At 39.4% G+C, this 19,018-nt stretch overlaps 1 protein-coding gene and 1 long non-coding RNA gene across 2 annotated transcripts; one reads left to right on the forward strand and one right to left on the reverse strand.

Moving 5' to 3' along the window:
- Positions 1–2,809: 2,809 nt before the first annotated feature.
- Positions 2,810–9,027, forward strand: LOC129370159 (uncharacterized). The gene is made up of 3 exons (XR_008607024.1): positions 2,810–2,896; positions 4,141–4,242; positions 8,923–9,027. It is a non-coding gene; the product is annotated as an uncharacterized LOC129370159 (long non-coding RNA).
- On the reverse strand, positions 3,893–18,017 carry si:ch211-197l9.2 (uncharacterized). Its single transcript, XM_055045875.1, has 9 exons — positions 17,269–18,017; positions 15,799–16,023; positions 13,285–13,443; positions 10,490–10,561; positions 8,908–9,942; positions 8,146–8,253; positions 6,904–6,953; positions 5,152–6,241; positions 3,893–4,280 (listed from the first exon to the last, which is right to left on the reverse strand). Exons 1-9 carry the CDS (start codon positions 17,908–17,910, stop codon positions 4,137–4,139), a joined length of 3,525 nt encoding a protein of 1,174 aa, XP_054901850.1. The 5' UTR covers positions 17,911–18,017; the 3' UTR covers positions 3,893–4,136.
- Positions 18,018–19,018: the final 1,001 nt, after the last annotated feature.

Raw genomic sequence — 19,018 nt, forward strand, 5'->3', positions numbered from 1 at the left:
CACTGAAAACATTAGGACATGTAAAACTGACTAAAGTGTAAAAAATAATAAATTAACTTAATTTCTTAGTCTCACCACAAAAAATTGCTAGACTGTTGATTCCATGGCATCTGACAGATTAACACTGTTAGGATTTGTTACCTGGTAAAAAGATTTTGAGTTTATGTAATCTTTTCAGCCATTTAAATTGGTTTTTAAGTGGAAGTTCAGTTATGATGGTGCAGTTTCCCAAGGTTTCTGCACTCTTTGCATCTGAGACGGAGTGGGACTCTGGTTGCTGGCCTGGACGTCCAGCTTCGTCACTCCTGGCACTGCTTTTCCTTCTTGAACCAACTGCATCACCTCTGCAAAAGAAAGCTGCTTTGTTTCTCCGTCTGCAGACGTTTCTGTTTCATTTGAATCTGGATTTGACTGAGCTGTTTGATCCTGCTGGGTGTTACAAGACAGAGAGATCCACCGTTTGTAGTTTTGCTGATCAATTGGTTCCACAAACCTGAAGACGAACAGAAAAGAGATTTAAAAAAAGAAAAATGGCACATTAAAAGAGAATTAATCAAAACAAACATTATTTATGCTTGCTAACATCTAATGTAGCAAAATAAAACAGAATAAACATAATGAATAGCAATAAAAACAAATGTTTGAGACTAATTATGGTATTTTAGATCCCAGGTTTGATCAGCAGCTCAAGCCAACTGGACCATAAAATCCCAGAACTATTGGATCCTCACTAACACAAAAATATTTTATTTAACACCAGAACATTCTGGCTTTGCAAAACAAACTCTACAATAATTCAGTTATGATATTTTCATATTTAGTAGAGAAAAGAATATGGAATCAACCAAGACAAGTGGATAACAGGGCGACATTGATCCTATTTTCTTCAGATTATTTTTTATAGTTGGTATGTTAGGGACAGTTTTCCATTTTATCAGATTTTTTTACTTTACCTGCTCTTGCTTTTTTTATTGATGTGTTCTGCTGCATATCTGATTATTGAACAGTTTTGTGTTATTTTTGATCAATCTACTTGTCTCCTTTTTCAGTGAAATCCAAAAATGCTTTATTAATCCAAAAGGGAAATCAAATATGGTTTTAACACAGAGGCCTTTTATTGACGACTGTAATATTTTCTGGACTACTATTAGTTGTTGGCTGGCATTGCTAATCCACCTCATTTGCTTTTGCTGCTCCTCTTTAAATCTCATGTCTGGATGAAAGAGAGTAACTTTGTATGATATCTTAGGTTTTTTTCCCCACCTGCTTTTAAAGGTATATTTTGCTGTTTTTGATCAAGTACGAATTTGTTCTCCTTTTACCTCCTAACATTTTATCATGTACATATGTTTATTCCTTCTTCTTTCATGTATCTGTTACAGCTTTCCAGTATGTCTTCATTCCGTTTATTTGACTATTTTATTTTTGCCTCAAACGAAAAAAAAAAATGATTGCGATCTTTTCTTTTTTATGGTAACTTTTATTTTTATTTCTTTGCAGATGACGCCAGCCAAAGTTATACTTTAAAATGTGTAGCGTAGAATCACTTTAACAAAATAAACAGAAAGATTAAGCATCTCTATAAACTAATGAACAATGCAGGTGTATTAACAGCTTTAAGGAAAACAAAAGACGTTAATAAGTATGAGGATGGGTACGTGTGTAAACACAGCAGAGTTGACCTGTTATAGAAGAACAGCTTCAGTTTTAGCAGCTCGGTTTGGTCTCTGTAGTTTAACGTCTTGAGGCCGTCGACAAAACGCTCATCTGCCTCGAAATTATAGGAGTCAAACCGGGAAAACACGGATTCCATCTTTACTTTAGCTTCATTAATATACCTGTAAATAAAACTCCACCTGGTGAACATAAACAGAAACACTTCCTGATGACCAATGCGCAGAAGAAGGTCTTCATCTGACTTAAGCCGCACAGCTTCTGCTGCAGCGACACCGATGGTGAGATGTGGTACTGCACCGAAACTCAATGAATAAGTTAATTATTACAATCATCTCCAATCACTGCGTTTCAGTACAGATTCAGTTACATCTGCATTGCTAAAATGTTTTAGAGAATAAACCAAGCTTAAAGATAAAAAATGATTAAACTCGGTCCTTGAATCATACTCTAACTACATGAGATTATTGTTAGTCCTTTTACAAAGTAAATGTGCCACCTACTTTAAATCTTAAATTCCACACAATTTATAATATTGAGATAAATTTATGCTGAAACTATTCATGTGATATTATTTGAATTCTTAATAAATAAATAAACAAACATATTATTTGTCTCCGGGAATATCAGATGTGAAACATCCTTAGTGATAAGAGGTTAAAGAAATAATTATGTTTAATTTAAGTTTAATTTGTGAATTCACTGTAATACAGACCAGAGATCTTTCCTGCCAACAGCCATCACTGTCTACAATAACTCTTTGAAGACTTTGAATTAATTAAACAATATTTAATTTCCTTTCGGGATCAGTATTCCTGAATTTGAATTAAAAAAAATAATTAAAAAGTCATTTGTAGTTTTCCTTCCACTGCACAAATATGTTTGCTATAAAATATCTTCAAGTTAGTGGTTGCAATGTGTTACCATTATATTATAAAAACAACTGTCGACTACTTTAGATTACTGGCTTGGATTCATCCTTCTGTAGTGATTTGTTAAAAAAACAATATACCATATGGGTTAGAAAGTAATTGTCTTTTTTAAATTATTGTTGCAGCTTCTCAATGTTGTGTTTAATGAAAAGCAGATATTTCAGCATGTTTTGTTTGAAACCGTAGATCTTAAGCACGTGTGGTTGAGCGGAAATCTGACCCCCGTGTGATTGTGTGCTTCAGTGCTGGCGCCGTCGTTGGCCACAGCCGACCAGCTGTTGAGTGAGAGGGTAAGTGTTTGAGCAGATCAGTCTGAGGGAGAGTCAGAAATTCGACTGCTTGTTGTTTTTCTCATCACTGGAAGCAAAGATTCAAACAGATAAAGAGGGTGGTGACCTCAACAAGTGAGGAAATCTCATCCTATTAACCTCTCAGAAGGTGATGTTTCTTTTTTGGAGCGTTTGGCATAAACAGTCAGCAGACGTCCTGCAGACATTTTTGAAGGTTAAAAATTACCCATTATGCAAAACTCACATTTTGTGTGTTTCTGTACTTCTGTTTGGATTTCAACTGCTTCTAAAAGAAAAAAAGGTTAAAAAAAAAAAACACGCACACTTTTGGTTTTTTGGTGTCTGGAAAGGGAGCCATTTCAAAAACTTCCCAAATGCTATGTCAAGTTCAATGTGCATTCCTCCGTTACCTAGCTACCCCAGCAAATCCCCAGTCCCTCACCTGGCAACTCAAGCGAAGTTCCAGCATGTTTGGTCAGCTGGTTTTACCCATGTATGGGCTGTACAATGGCTGCTGGAAAAGGTTTTTGACTTTTGGTTTACCAGAAAGTACTTGCTGCATTCTTGTTGGTTGTCCAGGAGGCTCCACTAATGTTGTTCAAAGATATACGGCTGTATAATTGGGCACCCGTTTGCAGCCATTTTCACATGTGAGTGTCAATGCTATTTTTTTTTTAAAGTGAACAAGAGGCCCTTAAGTACAATGTACAAAAATGTCTCTAATTTACAGTAAAATACCAGTAGCTTTGGTTGCCAGAATTTTACCTAATAAACACGGTAAAATCTGTATTTATACAGTGAAATACTTGCAGCCGCAGCTGCTGGTAATTCACTAAAAATTAAACTTTTTCTTTTCCAGCTCATTCTTAAAGGAAATCATAATAGGCAGAACTGACCAAACTAAAATCTCATTATGCAAGAATTATTTTGTGTAAAAAATTTAGTTAATATGTTTTGTATAGCGCGTTCAAGGACGCATAATAGGTCAAGGTGTGAACAAAAATTTATTGAATGGGATTTAGAAAATACAAAAATGAATTAAAAGCTAAGTAAATAATACAGTCACTTATAAAAAGAGATGAGCATTCAGAGTTTGCTCAGAGCTCTCCTAAACACTCCACACAAAACACATTTATTTTGCCTTTTAAAACAGTTTTACAGTAACTATGAAAACCCTTCTACGCTGTTCTTATCTCTGGCATTTTCTAATCTATAAAAGCACCATATTTTTTCTGTCTTCTCAGCCACAGCTGGAGTCTGCAGCAGGCCCCGCTGGCGCTGCGTATCTGTGTCGCTGGAGTTTGGGAATCGTCTGATTCTGACGAGACGGACGAGCGAAGCAGAAGGTCAGAGTGCTGCTGGAGCTGCAGTCGTAGTTTCCATCCTGGTCAGACAGAAAAAAGGAAGGAAGTTCCCAAATAATGATAATAACGAAAAGAAAGAACAGCTATATTTAGTAATTGAAATGGTTTTTAAATTACAATCACAAAAAGGGTGAAAAGGAAGTACACCCTCTTGGGATGGGAATTTAAAAACAACATATTCCACTTAGTCAATATTTATTAAACAAAAACAATGGAAATAGGTCCGCTTTGGTTGCTAGGTAACGGGGTGGGCAAGGCTGGGGTTGCTAGGTAACGGCACAATGCCTGCTTTTGTAATGGCTCGTTTTCCACGCAGCTAAAAACATTAAATTACTGTAAAAAACGGTTTTGGTTTTTTTAAGCCCCTGAGTTGCTGTTTTTAGAAGCAGTTGAGAACCATCTAGAGGTATTAAACGCAAAATGTGAATTTTGCATGGCTGTTATTTTGAAAACAATTAAATTAAATGAAAACAAACAGCTTTTTAAAGTCAGAAACCTACAGTTACGTGTTTTATGTCAACCCTAATAGATGAGGAATTATTCGGCCGCTGTTTTAGTGTTATGGACTCTAAAGTGCTCCACAAATATGAAATCTTTGAGTTTCAAAACTCAAAAATGTTCCTGTTTTTTTTTTCTAGAAAATTTCTGAGATTAATCAAAAAAAATTTTTTTTTCAAGCCATAATTGCCCTAATAAGTCCAAATAAAAAGAAGCTGTAAAACACAGTTGTGAAACGCAATGATTGCATTGGATGTGCTGAAATCACCGTTAAGGTGATGAAAATCCAGATTTTCCAAAAATGTTAACTTCAAAAATCAGAATAAATCGATGAAACCTATTTATCGCCCAGCCCCGCCCGGAGGGGGTACGATGCCCCGTTTCTGTCCTCACCTCTGTTACGGCCGTGCTCTGACTGTTTCGGGCTCTCTGGTTCACGGTGCCTCCCTTGTCCTCCCTCTCTCTCTGCTTCATGAACCTCTGGTTGACGATCCGGGTCACGCTGTCGTTCCTCTGCAGCGGTCTGGTTGGCGCCCTCTCCAGTTTCTTCAGCCCGCTCTTCGCCTTCTGGCCCGAACCCGCAGAGGCCTTGTCTGCTCGGCCGCTCACCCGGCGCAGGAACTCGGTCACCAAGCCGCACCGGTTTGCGCTGGTAGATCTGGTGGGCAGCTTGGAGGGGCTCAGGTTCTGGGCTGGGTTTGATCTGATACCAGTTTGCCGAGTCCAGGTGAGGCCGTTTGTGTTCTGCTGCGACGGGTGCCACGACCCTCGATCTCTGGAGCTGGAAAATGACGAAGATGAGCTCAAACTGGGTGGTGAGGAAGGAGATGAGGAGTGTCTGCGGAACGGTTTGGGGGAGGAAGTGGAGCTCCTTCGACCTGCTAACCCGTCCAGCGAGGTGGAGATGTGCTGGGAGCGAGCAGAAACCAGCGAGGAACCGCTTCTCACCCCCTGAGTCTCATCCGTCTGCTGGCCAACGCTCACCATCAGCGGCTTCGTGTGGGTCTGTGTACCTGAGCAGGCTACGTCCACCCAGCGGCCTGCGAGCCTCCCTTTCTTCTCCGGAGTGCCGGCGTGAACCATCTGCCTCCAGCCGGCCGTCATCTCCTTCATGTCGTCGCTCAGGTTAGCGGAGGAGCCCAGGCAGAGCTGAGAGAAGGACGTTGGCGGCGTGCACCAGGGAGACGAGGTTTCCACGGATGACCGGTTTGCAGCGGGGCTTTGCTTCAACTGAGCCAGCTGGACTCTGCGGGCCGACGGGGGGCTGTAGTAGATGCGGAAAGTCGTCTTCTCTGGGGCGGTGTGGCTGCGCTCCGCCAGCATCTGCTCAAAATTGAGACCAGGGAAGCTGAGAGGCATGATTAGGTGGTCCCACGTCTTAACCGGATCCTCTCGGTCCAACTGGGCTGCCTCCTGGCTCAGGTAGCACCAGTTCTTCCTTCGTGGGCCGCGTGGGGAAAACAGCTGTTGAAGTCTGCAGATCCTGTGAAACAATTAATTGGACAAATCGTGACTAATCGATTATTTGCAGACATGTTGCATGTTATTGTTTACGTCTGGAAACTGCGCACACGTTAACAATCCAAAATGGCTCTTCTTCTTCTTCTTGTCATTCGTAGCTGCGCAACAAAATGAAACCTGGAGATGTAGGTATTATTCATTTAGTGCAGCTGCAGAAGAATAACTCAAAACCCCTTCTATTCTTCTCATCTCTCACTGTCTTGACTGACAACAGCTCCACGAATGTGTCATTATTCAACACCATGAAACACGCAAACATTCCCCACACAAAGATCAAAATATCCAGTCTGTTACAGTTTTAGGTTTGATGTTCATTTTACAATTATTACCAAGTGACTGTCTGAACACACAGGTGATTGATTAGGTAATTTAAACTCCTGTTCTACTGATGATCAGTAATGGAGTTGCTATTTTGGTCGCCTTTTTTTTTAACTGAACCAAAATACATCGAATTCTGCATCACTTCGACATCTTATGGTTGTAAAAGTGAAGTTAGCATAACTGACCCACTTCACGCTCTGTCACCATTTTTTATAAATAAAACTTTTTCCTGATCTTGTTATCTCGTTGTCATAGTTTTTACAATTGCCAGCAAAGCATTGCAAACAAAAGGAAAACACAGACCTGTGATCTTCAACGTGTTGCCCATCGTGGAAAACGGCACCAACGGAAAGCTGAGCAAAGAAAGAGAAAGCAAATTAAACAAATGAAGCAAATTAATGCTTCGTCTGAATTGTTGATTTTTAATTCCAACTGAATGCAGGTCTATGGCTCATGTCAGCCACTTAAAGTCTCCAACTCCCTCAAATGACCTCCCCTAATGAGGTTTTCAGGGCTATTTTGCATTTTTTACTCAATTTGTACAGCACCACTTTACAGAATTATAACCTCGGCATACTTTATAAATCTGATACAAAATATATAAGAAAAGCTGTACAATTCTAGAAAAGCATTAATAATCAGTCCAATGCAAAGCTAGTTACGACACCAGAGAGTCAAACTGGCAGTGGTGGGCAACGCTAACTAGGAAGCTCGTTATGCTAAAGCTAAATATCAACATATTATATAGCGGATGATAATACTAAAGGGCTACCTTTAAATACTAAAATAAAAGCACAAATTTAGTTTTGCTAGCTATTATTTGAATGTACTATGTCCTTAGATATAGTATTTATGTTAACATATTGTTTTGTTTTGTATATCATTGACCACATGTATGAGCAGCTATTCTGGAGACCCACCAGTTATGAGTTCAAACTCTCCATGTGGTGCCCTGAGAAATTAGCTTAATGAATAATTTCTTGGTAATAAAAGTTTTTTTGTCAATTTGTCAATAACCAAAGTGGCTCTTGAAGTCCACAAACCCCAGTTTTTGTGTTTCTGGATCCTCTCTGACTTTGCAGCCCGTAATCACGAATCCGACTTAAACGAATCTAAAAGCAATAATGGTGATAAGTCACATTATCAGCATGTTATCCTGCTGAAGTTGAAGCTGAAACGCTGCCACATAAAGCTGCTGGCATGGCTTTACAGTCTTTTCATCACTGCAGACTAAATGTTCTCAGAAAGAGGGGAAAATAAATAATAAAATGCAATTTTTGAAGTTATAGATGCTTAATATAAAAATCAGGTGTGAACAGTAAAGCAGAAAAGCTCAATTTGGAGAATTTTTCTGCATATAAAGTTTGTATATCTGAACACGCCTGCCCTGGTTGGCTGCAGCTGATACAAGAGATTACCCTAAATACTTTGGCACGAGTCTTCTCATGAAGCAGGCAGAGAGACAGAGATCATGGGGAGGACTTCCCACTGTGTCAGACAGCCTCACACTCAGCGGGAGGATTGGAGTCTGAGCGGCACCGTTACCTCGGCTGCCTCCTCACACGCAGACGACTTCGCCTTGCTGTCATCTCGAAGCTCGGCGCTGAGGTCCTGCAGCAACCCGAGCAGCGCAGACAGGGTTTTATCTCTAGACTGAGGATAAAAACAGAAAACGAGACGTTCTGAACCAAGCTTGAAAAAACAAACATGCAATAACTGACAACCTTTCACTTAAATGTAGAGTAACTTAAAAAAAATAATACCTCAAGTAGGGCTGCACCTTATCAATTATTTTACTAATCATTCAGACAATTAACAGAATTAAGAAAACTGGATTTTTCATTTGACCGCTTGAACTTAACCCTAGAAATACATTAAAAATGAAAATAAGCAAATAATCCAATTAATTTTTCAAATAACTAATTTCATTGCCTAAAATGAAATGAAACAGCATTCTTTCAGTAAACGCTTGATCATTTGTAGTAGGGAATGCATCTGCAGTTAAAAAATTCTTCTAACAATATGTGAAAAGCTCAGCTGTTAGTACTTGATTTATCATAAATACATTGTAGAGCTGAGTGTATTGTTTGATTAGAAATAGTTTGAACTCCTCAAATAAATGAATAGAAATAGTTTGAACTCCTCAAGTAGCATCATTTCGGCTTCACCTGCAGAAAAATCTGTAGAATGTGCCGGGCGGGGGGGTGTTTGTGTGTTTTTTTTGTTGTTGTTTTTTTATCTGATTAATTGATTCTTCAACTTCAAAGTTTCCACAGGTTTGAATACTTCATCTGTTCTCCATTGTACCTCTTTTCCTTCCAGATTGGTTCCTCTGACGTTGCACCACTGATGAAGGATCCACAGAGTATGCAACGACAGTTGCAGCTTCGGATCCTTCCGGTCGTCCACGACTTCCCCTTGCTTCGTTTTCTGTTTCGCCTGCATGCTGCAGACTTCTTCCACATGCAACTCCTTCAGACGTTCATAGTTTGCAGACAGAAAAGAGGAAAAATCCCAAGCGAATCCCTCCTTCTGAGGGCCCTTTTCGTCGCCCCTGAGGAGGGCATCCATCTTCTCGATGAAAGCCAGCAGCATGGCCTGCAGGAGCTCCAGCGTCTCCGTTAGAGGTCGCTGTGCCTGGACGGTTGGGGTCATGTTCATCGGAGATGTGAGAGGAAACGACATTCTGGGCGGCACTGACAGAACCTGAATGGCTGACGATAAAATGCAGGCATGATCTCTGAGAGCAAGCAGAAACTCGTAGTCTTTGGCGGCCATCTCTTTAAGCGTAATATTAGTTGTTTGGTTAGCTTCTCTCTCCTGGCTGGATGGAGGCTCCTGCTCTCCACCCACCGGACCTTCCCAACCTTCGCTGATCTGCTTGTCCATCTGCGATTGGCTGCAGAGCGACTCTCCCCCTTGTCTATCCTCTGCCTTCTCTCTCTGGTTCTTCATTTCTCCATCTTTAATTGCTGCAATCAGCGATGGATTCTCATCAGCAGCATCTTCTTCTCCTCCTCCTGTTTTCTCCCTAAGGTCACACATCTCCGCTCGCAGGCCGCGGTTCTCTACCTCCAGCTCGACGATGCGGCGGCTCAGGAGCGTGGTCTCTTCTTCCACTAGTTTCAAATGAACTTTGACCTCTGCTTCCCTGGCATGGGCAGAGCTCTGCTTGCCATCAGGCAGCAGGAGGACGTCTACGTCTCCGTACGTCGTCTGGTATCGGGCCAGTTCCTCTCGCATGGCCTCGCTGTCTGACACCAGCTTGGTCAGCTTCTTGCACATGAGAGCCAGCTCTTCTTTGGCAAAGTGGAGTTGGCACTTCAGGTCAGTGCTGTCCTCCTTCAGCGAGACAATCAGAGACGACAGAAGTGAAACACAAGTGGTCCACACCATCTTGGTAGGCAAATGTCAGTAAGAACATGTTAACAAACACATTGGTTACATGTCCCTTTTTGCTTTCAGATAAAAGCTACTTTAGCTAAGCTAATTTTGCTAGTTCCAGAGTGAGGACTGCAGTAAACAACACTGACATTTATCCTTGTGTCATACAGAGGCGTGATCGAGTAATACTTGTAATATACGTCTATTGTTTATAATTTGGATAGGCATGAGGCAAGAGCTACTTCTAGTCTTGTGGCTTCCTGTCATAGCAACTGTCATGCCAGTTACAGTACCTACCAAGATGGCTGTCAGCTACAAAGTTGACATCACATGAGATCTATGTATGACTTAGCTTAGCTATGTATAACTTAGCTGGTGGCTGGTTTACAGTTGTCTTAGCAACTCAAGAGCAACTGCCTACCAAGATGGCTGCCAGTTACAAGGTTCACGGAAGTGCGACGTCTCATAATTACGTATTGAAAGTTTCAGAAGAAGAAGAAAATACCTCAATTTGCTGAGAAAGCCTCCTCTCTGCCTTGCTGACCGTTGATCGGATGCTTCTCCTTTTCAACGTGTTCTGAGGAAGAAAAGAAACGCTTCAGTTGAGATTTTCAGCCGAAACTTTTTATTAAACCTGATATTTCACTGAGCCGACAGGCATCATAGCTTAATTACTTTACTGATTACTTGATTTTAGCAACTAAAATCAATTAAATTCAAATTCAAAAATACTTTATTGATCGCAAAAGGAAATTAAATGTTGTAAGTCATGAATTCAAATTCTTCAAAGAGTTACTGTACCTATCGATGACTGTTGGCAGAAAACAGGTTAAAATCTTACAGAGTATTTTTGATCTAGTTTCTGGTGCAAATATCTTAGTGGACTTAAAATAAGACAAAATAACTTAAAAGTAGCTTCTTAGTGAGATATAAAAGCTTCTTTTAAGTCAATAATTCCTTGATATTGATGAAAAAGTACGAGTTCCACTTTATTATTTTTACTTTTAACAACACAACTTTCCCATGTTGTATAAAATAACAGCAGATTCAAGTTTCCGCCATTTTATTTCTACTTTCAGGTGATGAAAGAGAGAAAAGAAAAAAAATCAAATGTCAGAATTACGACCTTGATCTCAGAATTCATATTTTTTTCTCAGAATTCTGACTTTTAATCTATTTTTTCTTTGTTAAAATGCAATGAAAATGGAAAAACTGCCAAACATTTCTTAATTCTTTCATCATTTCCAGCCAAAGATTATGAAGAGCCGCAGTGGAAGTCGCAGAGAGCGACTTGCGGTCCAGAGCCACAGGTTGCAGACCCCTGGATTAGGTAATCTAAGTGGATTTCACTGCTGGGATCAAAGAGACTAGCGCCTGTCTCAGAGCCAAAGTGCTGAATCCAGGATTAAACCGAACACATGTCACCGTCCTCAAAGGTGGTCGAGGGATCTAAATGGGTAAAACTCAGCCTGACGGTTCCGTGCTGGAGAATCGTCAACGTTTGGATAAAAACGTTTGATGGAGGTTCTGGGTCAGTGCATGCGGGCACCGACGCCTTTCTGGATGCCATAATACATCCTGATCCAGATTTAGCCCAGCTTATTGCAAGCAGAACGGCAGAAAGTCGCAGAGGGTCTATTTTTGTAATCTCTGCCTTTTTTTCTGTCATCTCAGGCGACTGTGTCAGCTGTGCTCAGGGTTCTGGCCCAAGCATACCAGCGGGCTGCGTCGCCCATCCCCGGCACCAAGCAGCTGCCGCCCGGCCCTCCTCTCATATCACTGAGGGTCACCTTACCCAGGGATGAGGGGACAGCTGGCTGGATGGGTGCAGCTGTGGTGGGTAACGGAGACGATGATGCCTGACCACAAAGACGGACGTTTATTCCAGCTGAAAGCTTCACTTTCATCTAATGTATATCTGGAAACTATAAATCAGTCATCAATGTCATATAGGGGTGGGTTGAATAAGAGTAGCCCTACTGTTTTACCAGAACAGCCTGTATGACAATATTATATTGTATAAAGTAGAGCAAGAGTAAATGGAAGCAGCTGAAAGTCTCACTTTTCTACAAGCAGAGATCAAAATACCCAAAAAATGCACTCAAGTAAGAGTAGCACTACTTTAGCATATTCTACTTCAGTAAAAGATAACCGTCCAAGGAAATACTTAAATTAGAGGAAATAGGTGACTGAAGTACTGAGCAACTCAAGTAAGAGTAGCACAACTTTTAAATGAAAATATTTCATGTAAACAACATTTACACAAAATCTTTCCAAGTCTGTTTGGTCTAGTTTCTAGTGTAAGCACCTGAGTACACTTGAAATAAGACAAATCTAATTTCTAAGTTACTTTTCATCAAGATATATGAGCTTGTTTTAAGTCAACTTTATGTTTCTTAAAAAGAAAAAAAAGTACTAGTTACTGGCAGATTATTTCAGTTCTTGCAAGACATTTTGACATCTTATGAATGAAATAATTTTCTGGTGAAAATGGTACTTTTTCATCACTATTAAGGAATTATTTACTTGAATCAAGCTCTTATATCTGGCTGTCAGTTTTGTCTTATTTCAAATATAATATTTGCGATCGAAACTTGGAATACTTGGTAAGATTGTGTTTTTAATGTGTAATAAAATGTAGCAGCTTGTTTTAATTATGATTTGTTAATGCTGTAGTATGCAACTTTTATTAAAAAAGTAGATTTGTATATATTTGTTAAAACTGTCGTGCAGATAATCTGCAAAAAGATGCATCTCCTCTGCCCTCTCTTGGTTCACAGCTTGTCATGACTGCTAGCCTAGTTAACATAGTTGGCGCTGGATGAACGGTTTTCCTGTAATGGCAATATGTTTCTCCGCCATCAGCACATTTAGCAGCAACTACATGAGGTTGACTGACAGCGCTAAGATCCTCCTCGCGGTTCTTGGTTAGTAGCGGTGCATTTCTCCTAGTAGCTCAGGAAGGAGATGGAGAAGATTGATCTTTTCACAGATTATCTGTTTCACAACAAACTGTCAGGATGTGGTGACAGTTTTAACAAATATGTAAAAAACATGTTTGTTTTTTTAAATGAAAGTTTTAACTTGCAGTTTTAATCTGTAATTTTTTCACCAATGCTCCCCTCAAGTTTCCATAGTTGCCAAACTGTCACACCATGGCAATAGTTTTAGCCAAAATATTTATATAAAAACATGTATATAAAAAAAATTTAAATAAAAGTTACATTCTCTATATTTAAGCAAATTTATTTCACGTTACGCAATTTTATGTTTAAACTGATGTCGTTTGATAAAAGTCACCTCTCTGGCTTTCTCCACCTCACTCTGCAGGACCTGCTTGGCGACCTCCAGCGCCTGCGTTTTCTCACGCAGCATCTCGTTTTCCCACTCCAGCTGGGAGTTTTTCTTCTGCACCGCCTCCAGCTCGTTGTAGAGGCGGAGGGAGACGCTCTTCGCAACCTGGGAGCGAAACGAAAAGATGGTTAGCAACAGCTGTTACGACATATCCTGTACAACAACTGTGACCGTAGGTAGGGGATGTTGCAGTTTTTCACCACACTTACCTACAGCACGTGTCATATTTGAAGAAACTGTTTCTGTCTCTCCTTCCTCCGAATAATAAAATGTAACGTTAGAATAGTAGTGGTCAGATAGTTACTTTTTACTCTTTGGAGGAAGGAGAGAGATAGCAGAAATCGTTTGGTTTAAATATTTTGTTTTTTACTATAAGTTACAGTCAGAGATGAACAGAGTACCCAGAAATTGTACTCAAATAAGAGTAAAATTATTTCAACATATTTTTTACTATAGTAAAAATAGTATTTGGTAAAATGTCTACTCAAGAACTGAGTAACTGATCAAATTATGAAGAATCATTTCATATTTAAATATTACATGATCAGATGGACCAGAATATAAAGTTAAGTGGAAATTTTAGTATTTTAAGGGTGAAAATGACAGTAATTTATATAAGTAACTAAAAAAATAACAAAATCTGGTAAAATATTTATTTTTCCAAATCAGTTTCTTTCGATAAAAAACTTATGAAACTTTAACAGAAACTGCAGGTGTGTGTGTCTGTTTGGTGAAGTTTAGGTTAAAACTAATTTTACGCAAGAAAGAGTAGAAATACTTCATGATAGAATTACAAAAGTAAAAGTAAAAAGTACAGTGTGGTAAAAATACTCCCAAAAGTAATTTTTTTTCCCAAAAAGTTATTCAAATTAATGCAATTAAGTAGATATAACTACCCAACTATGGTTACAATACATAAGACATAATATTAGTGGCCAGATGTTACTGATGATTCTTTGTTTGGATTTTTCTTAATCCCCCAACCCATAAAGCTTATGTTTTTGACGAAGCACAGAGTTGAAACGCAACAGCGTCACAATATGAGTGGTAACAGAATCTGGTGAAACGCCGGCAACTCCACTGAGGGAAAAAGAAGAGTGGACTGCTTCCACTCTGCAGGAGTGTCGTTATTTTTAATGAGCGCGTGCAGCGTGGTTTCTGCAGCAGCTGGTCTTGGCTGAGACACTTTACAAGGAAATTCTTGTGACGGGAATTCTCCACTTGAGTGAATGCAGGAGGGGGTCAGAGTCAGGTCAGGCATCGTACTGAAAACATTCAACAACAGTCACTACACTTTCATGTTCCTGGTAGATGGGAGAACAAGTCAGAGCCTAATTACAATCCTGTATGTTAAAAATATAAACAGGATGCATGAGAAGGCTGTTTTAGTCTAATGACATGACTGTGGTCCTGGTGAGCAGCAGGAACGGCTTTAAATCAGAGCCAACATCCGTGAATCTGGCTACAGTCAACTGATTGAGCTCTTCCAGTCAGAATGAGCAAGATTGCAGAATAAAAGCAACAACAGGAGAAAACGTTTTGAAAGTCAATTTGATGATTCACACAGGAAAGATCTGAACTTTTACTGTTAGTTTAAAGTTAGTTTTTAGATCCGTAACTAACAATTATTCTGATGACTAATCGGATAAATCCTTGGCATATTATGCAGAAGTTTTATTTAAAGTTGCAGGATGTAACATTTATGAAAATATGTTGTTTTTTCACATATTTGTTCAAACTGTCACCATAACAGTTTAACGTGAGACAGAAAATCTGTGAAAATATTGATCTCCTGAACGTCCTGGTTGAGCTACTATTACTGTCTGAAGAAACGTAACACGCTCGATCACAAACAACCAATCAGAGCCAGGGGGTGGGTCTTGGCGCTGTCAATGCACTTGCTGCTAAATTTGCTAATGGCAGAGAAACAACAAACCATTACAGAAAAACTGTTTATCCACCGTCAGATAAATATCTTTAGCAGAAAGAAGGAGGGAAAGTACACGGGCGTGATTGACAGTGCTAAGATCCGCCTCCTGGCTCTGATTGGTTGTTTCTAGTTTGCACGTTGATGTCTTTTCACAGATCTGTTGATTATTTTTTTAATTAACCAAATAATACCAAAACCTTAACAGGAGATTATTCTGCAGAATTAGAACCAGGGAAAGCTAAAACTGCCACTTGAGGAGTTTTGGGTAGAATATATTTACAAAAAAGGGGTTTTATTTATACCTTAATTTAAAAAATATATGTATTCTTACAGGTTTGACTTCATTACTGCTCTGACTTTGTTGGGGTTTTTTTTTTGAGTGTGAACCATTTTTTTTTTGAGTCTCTATACTCAATCAGGTAGCAACTAATCAATAACTATCTTAGTTAACGGTTATTTCAATAGCTGATTAATCACAATTAATCGCTTTGGACTGAATTAGTTTCAGCTGATTCCTGCTGGGTTCAGACCTTTATGTCGTGCTCCAGGCTGCGGACCAGCTCCCCGTCCACCTGCCCCGTCTGAGCCACCCGGATGCTGCGCCGCTCGGCCTTGCGGAGGCGATACTGCAGGATGCGACACGTCTTCTTGGCCTGCTCCAGCTGCAGCCGCAGCTCCTGCAGCTGGTACACCTCCTCCTCCTGGAACATGTCGCGCATCTCCAGCATCTCACAGCGAAGCTCCTCCACCTCATCCTGTGGTAAACAACACAGCTGGTTTGATGCAGGGAAAATAAAGGGCCTTTTTTGAAAAAACTCTGTTTTTTTGGTCAAGTTTCAAGCATAAATCAATTAACAGCATGACAAATTTAAATAAATTTAACAATTCCAATTGCATAGTTTCTGATTTTTCTCTTTTCTTTCTTTCCACCAAAAGCTGGTCGACAAAATTCTTCAGTCTGGTGCTTTGGTTTCAACTAGCTTCTTTTAATCAACTTTATAATTAATTTTATTTGTTGTTTTGTTTATTTATTTTGGATATTTAAAATGTCTCCCGGTTCCGGTGTTAAATATTCATTAGAAATTAAAGTTTATTGATCTTAAATAATGTACTTGCATTATTTGCCATTATCATTATATAATTCACAAAACAACAATATTATTGTTTATTAAAATAACTTCTAGGAAAATTTTAGGTCCAGCAAAATGTTTTCTAGTGACAGAACTAGTTTTAAGATGGTGAAACACCAGTAGCTCCACTACCATATTTTTTCTAAATGTCTAAAGAAAGGAAGGCGTTTAAGATTCCTATTTTCATTCATAGTGTTGCTTATTACATAAATACCAGGTTTTCTAACAAAACATGAAGAAGAAATAATTAGTACTTAATAATGCAGTTTATTACACACTCAATCTTTACTTAAGTTATGTTTTTTAAGTTTTAAATGAAAAATAACAGGAAGGTCCCTGGAAGTTGAAGGTTTCCCAGCAACCCAAACCACAAGATCCAACATTTTTGTTTAGAATAAACGAATTAACAGTAAAACTTGATGTTTCATTGCCAATTACTTAGAAGAAAATAAGCCAATAACCTCATCTTTATTGTTTTTTTTATTTTTATAATGTGATGAGTTGTTGAATTGTGACGTGTGAGAGAGGAGACTGAAATGCCAAAATTAGATTGGCGCACATGAACACTGAAATTAAAGGAACCTCCAAAAATAGTGCAAACGGTTTAAGATATACACAAAAAGAGAAAACTGTGTGTGTGTGTGTGTGCGCGCACACACACACACACACAGAGAGAGAGAGAAAGCGAGAGAGAGATACTTTATTTTTTAAACAAAGTCACTTTCGCAAAATAATGCTGGAAATTAGAATTTTGTGGAGAATAACTCAGAGATGCTCCAAATTTGCAAATTAAGTAGCCTAATTCCAGACGAAAACCACCAAAGAGAATAAAAAAAATAATTAAAAATAGCGCTCTGAGCTCCGACTTACTTTCAGATACTCGTTCTCTGACCTCAAGTCTTCAACCTCCCTCTGCAGCTCCTCGCTTGTCTCCCCCATCAGGAAATCCATGAAGGCGGTTTTACCCGAACCGAGCCCTGCTGCAGCCGCCGCCGCATCCGGCTGGAGCGCGCAGGTATCTGATTTTGCGCAGGTATCTGGTTTTGCGCAGCACTGCGCGTCCTGGCGCGTCCCCCCGCTGTCCGGGCTCTCATAAGCTCTGCCGTCGATCCAGCTTAACTCGTTATCGCTGCTCGGAGAGTCGCGCTTGTTGCCCTCCGAGGCGCAGTCGGAGATCTCCGAGCTGCTGTCCGAGGAGTACTGCTTCCCGGACGGGCAGCCGGAGTCTTTGCTCAGGTCCTCCGAGGCGTTGCTGGCGTCCGACAGCTTCCTCTGCGCGGCGGGGCTCCGGTGGCTCTCCGCGGGGACTCCAGCGGGTTTCCCCGCTTGCTTTCTCTGCGGTCCGGCTGGTTTCATGTCTGCTTTACTCCCCCACTGACCGGACTGTGTGTCCTCTTCACTGGACAGATCTTTCTTCTTCTTTTTGTGGACCAAAAGCTGCTGCTGCTGCGTCCTGGACTGCTTCTGACTGCGGAGCGCAGACTTTGCGCCTTTATCACCGTCTTTAGTCATTCTCTTCTTCTAGTTTTTAAACAATATTTTTCGAGTTATTTCAGAGTTAGAACTCAAAACTCACTACTGGAGGATGTTTGGCCAAGAGCTCTGCATCTTAAACACTGAAGCATTTCCACGCGCGTAAAGACAGAAATAAATCGTGTTGGAGGAAATAACTTCCGGTTACGCTGCAAAATAAAACGGTGCACGGTGATTATCCCGTCATTTTAGTCACTATTCTCAACATTCTTAAAAACAAATGACTCAGTGTCTGAGTCATGACTCCACATGTTCATATTCTGGTTAAGGGTTTGGAAATTTAATCTCTGAATAGTTTTAAGGATAATCCCAAAGTTTTCAGTATTTTTAATCCTCTCTTTCGTCTTTATAGTTGAGAAAATGTTCTACTTTAACAGAGTTTTGTTTTCTGGACTCTTTTCTTGTTCAAATAAAGTGGCATGTTCAGCCTCTTTTAGAAAATATTTGTGTTATTATAAAAACAAACAAACAACCAAATAAATAGTGAACAGCTTCCATCACACTAAACCATCCACAATTTTCACATTCAGAGGTATATGAAGATTTGTAATTGCATCATTATTTTAAAACCCACACAGTCTGCAACAAATAAAAGCAAATTAATTCATAAACAGACTAATTTGTTCTGAAATTCACTGTGTTTTGAGCGACTTTTTCTTAACCTGTAATTAACTCTATGTACACAAGGTCTATATACATCTATAAGAAATATATGTATAAAAATATTCATTAAAAAAAGAAAATATTTAGTCATCCAAGCCCTTCACTTTTTTAAATAAATGAGGTGCAAATTTCCTAAAATATAAATATAGTGGGCATCAATATAAAAAATTTTATTTTCATTTTATTTTATTCAGTGTTTATTCAGATTCATGGTATTTATTTTAACAAAAGTTTGGTAGATTTACTCAATTACGTTTATTTGATTTTTTGGGGAGGGGGGGGGGGGACTTATACAAATATTCTTACTATGCTGTATTTTTCACTTGAGTTATTTTATTAAGAAGTATCTCTTACTTAATAAGATTTCTGGATATTCCACTGTTAGTATCTTCACTGAATGAAAACAAAATTTTGACCAAAAATT

This window comes from Poeciliopsis prolifica, unplaced genomic scaffold (genome assembly GCF_027474105.1).
Source record: "Poeciliopsis prolifica strain line A6 unplaced genomic scaffold, Auburn_PproV2 SCAFFOLD023, whole genome shotgun sequence".
In the NCBI taxonomy this organism is placed as follows: Eukaryota; Metazoa; Chordata; class Actinopteri; order Cyprinodontiformes; family Poeciliidae; genus Poeciliopsis; species Poeciliopsis prolifica.